Raw genomic sequence first — 4628 nt, 5'->3', positions numbered from 1 at the left:
GAACTCACAGAGATCCGCCTGCCTCTGCCTCCCGAGTGCTGGGATTAAAGGCGTGCGCCACCACCGCCCGGCTAGAAAGACTTTTTAAAGAAGCCAGATAACAGAAATGTTCAAATAAGAATTAAGTAAGTACTAAAGGGGCTGGAGAGATGGCTCAGCAGTTAAGATTACTTCCTGCTTTTCCAGAGGACCTGGGTTTTAGTCCCAGCACCTACATGGTGATTCACAACCTTTTGTAATAGTAGTTTCACAGGATATCATGCCCTCTTCTGGCCTCCATGGGAACTGCATGCATGTGGTACATAGGTATATATATACATATATATATATATACACGTCTGAAATTTCTGTTCTGCCCAGTTACCGCAGTCATTAAGTCCCAAAGAAATCACACAGAGGTCTACATTAGTTATAAACTGATTGGCCCATTAGCTCAGGCTTCATATTAACTCTTATAACTTATATTAGCCCATTAATCTTATCTGTGTTAGCCACATGGCTCAGTACCTTTTTCAGTGAGGCAGTCACATCATGCTTCTTCTGTGGCCTGGTCATGACTGTACACCAAACTTTCCTCTTCCCAGAATTCTTCTCTTCTCATTGACCCACCTCTACTTCCTGTCTGGTTGTCCTGCTCTACTTCCTGCCTGGCTACTGGCCAATCAGCGTTTATTTAAAATACAATTGACAGAATACAGACCATTGTCCCACACCACCCATATATGCAAAATAATAAAAAAATGTATACATCCTTATACTTGAGTGATTAAGAGCCATTGATAGTAAAGGTGCCTTACAGAGGAAATAATGTATGTTAGAAGCTGCCTGCTGCAGGGGACGTAGCTCATTGGGTAGAATGCTTGCCTAGCATTCGTGAAGCCCAAGATTTGATCCCCGGCAACATATAAACCAGGTCTGGCATCACATCATGTTAGCACTAGGAAGGTGGGGACAGAACCAGAAGTTCAGAGTTGTGCTCAGCTATATCATGAGGTCAAGGCCAACCATGGTGACATGAGATCCAGTCTCAAACAAACACCCTCCCCAAAACGAACACCCAATGAAACAACCAACAGAATGTTCCCAACAAAACAAACAAGTAAATCTGCTTCTATAGGAGGAAATGACTTTCATGTTATTTTTGAAATACCAGGAGTTATCTGCAGAGGAAAAGACCCTTGAATGCAGAGAAAGTATTTGCCTTAGAGTTTTTTTATTACGTGATAAACACCATGATCAAAAGCAACTTGGTGGGGGCAGGGTCTACTTCAGTTTGCTCTCTGTCATCAAAGGAAGTCAGGCCAGGAGTTTAAGGCAGGAACTGGGAGGCAGGAACAGATTCAGATACCATGGAGAGTGCTGCTTACTGGCTTGTTCCTCATGGCTTCCTCAGCTCGCTTTCTTCCATCATCCAGACCACCTGCCCAGGGCTGGTACTCCCCCTGTGGGGTGGGCCCACCTACATCAATTGCTAATTAAGAAAATGTACTTAGACTGTCTACAGGACCATTTTAGGGAAACATTTTCCCTGTTGAGAGGCCCTCTTCCCAAATGACTCCAGCTCATCTCAAGTCACCATGAAACTAGCCTGCACAGCACTGCACACAATTGTTGATGAATATGCACAGCCCACGTTTATAATCATCTCAACTCTGGAACTTGGTTGTATGTAACTCTTTGTTTCTTTTTTTTTTGTGTGTTTTAGATGGAACAGATTAAACGGGCCAATAAACTGTTTACCAATGACTGTATATTTCTGAAGAAGACTCTGAGCATCCCAATTCTATCAGAGAAGCCTTTGCTCTTTAATGGACTTAACTCCATTGATTCTCCAGAAAAGGAAACTGTTGACAGCAGTTTTTGTCATGAAGAGGAGCCTGTGGTAGCTGGGGAAGAACTGCCCTCTCCCAGTCCTCAGGATCCAGATCCCGAGCCTGCGCAGCCTGAGGAAGTGTCTGCCAGAGATTTCCTTCAGAGACTTGATTTGCAGATTAAGCTATCAACACAGGCAGCCAGAAAACTCAAAGAAGAGAGCAGGTGACAGTTTCTGGGATAGGTGTCAAAGTTTGGACCAGAATACTCTTACAATGTTCTTGTTTGAAATCTATCTTAATTGTAGAAAGTGTGTGTGTGTGTGTGTGTTTGTATACAGGTGCACGATTGTGCAGGTATGTGTATGCACAGGAGTGCGGTAGTCAGAGGTCAACTTTGGATGTCATTTTTTTTGAGACAGTGTTTCTTTGTATACCTTTGGCTGTCCTGGAACTCACTCTGTAGACTAGGCTGACCTCGAACTCACAGAGATCCACCTGCCTCTGCCTCCCCAGCACTGGGATTAAAGGTGTGCACCACCACCACCCAGCATCTACCTTGTAATTTTGGGACCAAGTCTTTTGAAACTGGCTAACTAGGCTAGGTTGTTTGTTTGGGGGAATCTCCCTGGCCTTGGTCTCACCAGCACTGGGATTATTATGGGTTTGCTACCATGCCTAGCATTTTATGCGGGTTTTGGGGATTGAACTCAGGTCCTCAGGCTTGGGCAGCAAGTTGTTGTTGATAGTGGACGGCCTCTATCTCCTCAGCCCTAGAAAGCCATCTCTAATCTATGAAATCCAAGCTGACTGCTCCCTGCTGCACGGGCCGTGTCTGTTGTCCTGCTGCTGTCACAGTTATTTAGCATAAGAAGTTTGCTTCTTTGTCCAGTTAGCAGTTGGAGGTAGCAGCTAGAACTAGAACAGCTCATGAGACCTCCAAGGAAATCAGTGCCCTAGAGAAGACACGAAATACTGATTCTTAGAACCCTTGTCAAGACACTGCTCCTGTTGACTAGGATCCCCAAAGGTTCCTGTGTAATTTGAAATTTGACCCTCGGGCAGACCTCCTTCTCTCTGTGTAATTGGTGTCCTTCCTGTATGACTTCATGATGGGACACAAAATACTGGTTTCTTTTTTTCTTGTTTGCAGCTTTTTTGTAAGTAAAATTGATGCGAAGGGTCTTGTAGTAGGAGGCTGCTTGTTCATTTCCCTGCGCTCAGACTCCCGAAATAATCACACAGAAACTGTATCAGTTAAATCACTGCTTGGCCTACTAGCCCTAGCTTCTTATTGGCTAGCTCTTACATCTTAATTTAGCCCATCTCCATTATTTTTTATTTGACCATGAGGCTCGTGGCCTACCGTCAAGGTTCAGGTTAGTGCCTTGCATCTTTCTCCTCTGGTGGCTCCATGGCGTCTCTTGACTCCATCTCCAACCCCCCAACTCTGTTCTGCCCTAGTTTCTTTATTCATTAACCAATAAAAGCAACACATATACAGAAGAACTTCCCACATCAGGGTCAACCACTTTGTCTTTTTTTTTTAATGGTTAATACATTGATTTCTTAGTCCTCGTTTTAAAATTTCTGTTTTATAATAGATACCATTTTTGTATAGATCTCAAATCCTTTTTTACTTTTATTTATTCATTTATTTTTGAATAAATGCAATTTTCAGTGTAGTTCAGCTGGCCTCAAAGTCTTGGCAATCCTCTGCCACAGCCTCCCAACTGGCATGAGCCACCACTCCTGGCTTTTAAATTCTTTTGAGAAAGAAGAGGAACATAGACAAAACAAATATAATTTAGTGTATGTTTAATGCATTTAAATTTTATGTAAGCCAAGTAAGCAAATGCTACTGTTTATTCTAATAACTGAGTGTCCCTTAGAAGAGGGAAGATGGTCACAAGTAGGACTGTCCCTGGCTTCCAAGGCACACACTATGTTGTTGATATAGTTCTGCTCTTCTTTGGCAAATGGGTAGTAAGTCGTATGTGTGTGTTTCTGAATAGTTATAAGCACTGATTTCTGCCGTATTTCACTTTTTCAGGGATGAAGAAAGCCCCTATGCCGCTTCGCTCTATCATAGTTAGTGACCGGCGGACATCACTCTATCCCAGATCACCACATGCTGGACCCTAAAGAATCTACTGGCTGGGGTTTCCGAGGCAACGCTGCCTCTGGACTCGCATAGCGCGCACCTTTGAGTCACAGTTAAGTAGAGCAACCACAGCTGCGCTGAAGTGATCGATCCCTCTGGCTTCCTGTAGTTAGGTCTTATCATGGCATGATAGCAAAACTGTATTCTAAAGCCTATCACTTTGGTAGATGGTGGTAGTTTTAGACTGGCTTTTGTAGCTACAAAGAGCATCAGAGACTATTTATATATATTTAAGCCAAAAGCAATGTTTATTTCCTGATGAGATCCTAAATGTATGGAAAACTTGGTGGCTGTAAAGTGATAATGCATTTGCTGTGTGTTTATAACTCAAGTGCTATAGTATATATTTCAATATCACATATTCTGTACTATTGTAAAGAACCAAATTTTGTCTGCTATTTTGTAAAAGTAAAATACAAATGTCTGGGTGAGAAAATAAACTATGTTTTCACATAGGAGCCTTCTTTTCTTTTTTCAAAATGGAGAAATAAAGTTGATTTTTGTTTTGTTTGTTTTTTGTTCAAAAGATGGGCTTTTTTTTTGTTCAAAAGATAAGGACCTTTAATCCCAGCACTCGGGAGGCAGAGGCAGGTGGATCTCTGTGAGTTCGAGACCAGCCTGGTCTACAGAGCTAGTTCCAGGGCAGGCTCCAA

At 42.6% G+C, this 4628-nt stretch overlaps 1 protein-coding gene across 1 annotated transcript in view; it reads left to right on the top strand.

Annotated features, from left to right (window-relative positions):
- Nucleotides 1–4454, top strand: part of Lysmd2 (LysM domain containing 2) — an 18192-nt gene extending 13738 nt beyond the window's left edge. Inside the window, exons 2-3 of the mRNA XM_005347616.2 lie at nucleotides 1706–2037; nucleotides 3865–4454. Coding sequence (XP_005347673.1) covers nucleotides 1706–2037; nucleotides 3865–3907 — 375 coding nt within the window. The 3' untranslated portion in view covers nucleotides 3908–4454. The remainder of the gene's footprint in view (nucleotides 1–1705; nucleotides 2038–3864) is intronic.
- Nucleotides 4455–4628: the final 174 nt, after the last annotated feature.

The sequence above is a fragment of the Microtus ochrogaster genome, chromosome 5, assembly GCF_000317375.1.
Source record: "Microtus ochrogaster isolate Prairie Vole_2 chromosome 5, MicOch1.0, whole genome shotgun sequence".
Lineage (NCBI taxonomy): Eukaryota > Metazoa > Chordata > Mammalia > Rodentia > Cricetidae > Microtus > Microtus ochrogaster.
This window is presented reverse-complemented; position numbering and strand designations above follow the sequence as displayed.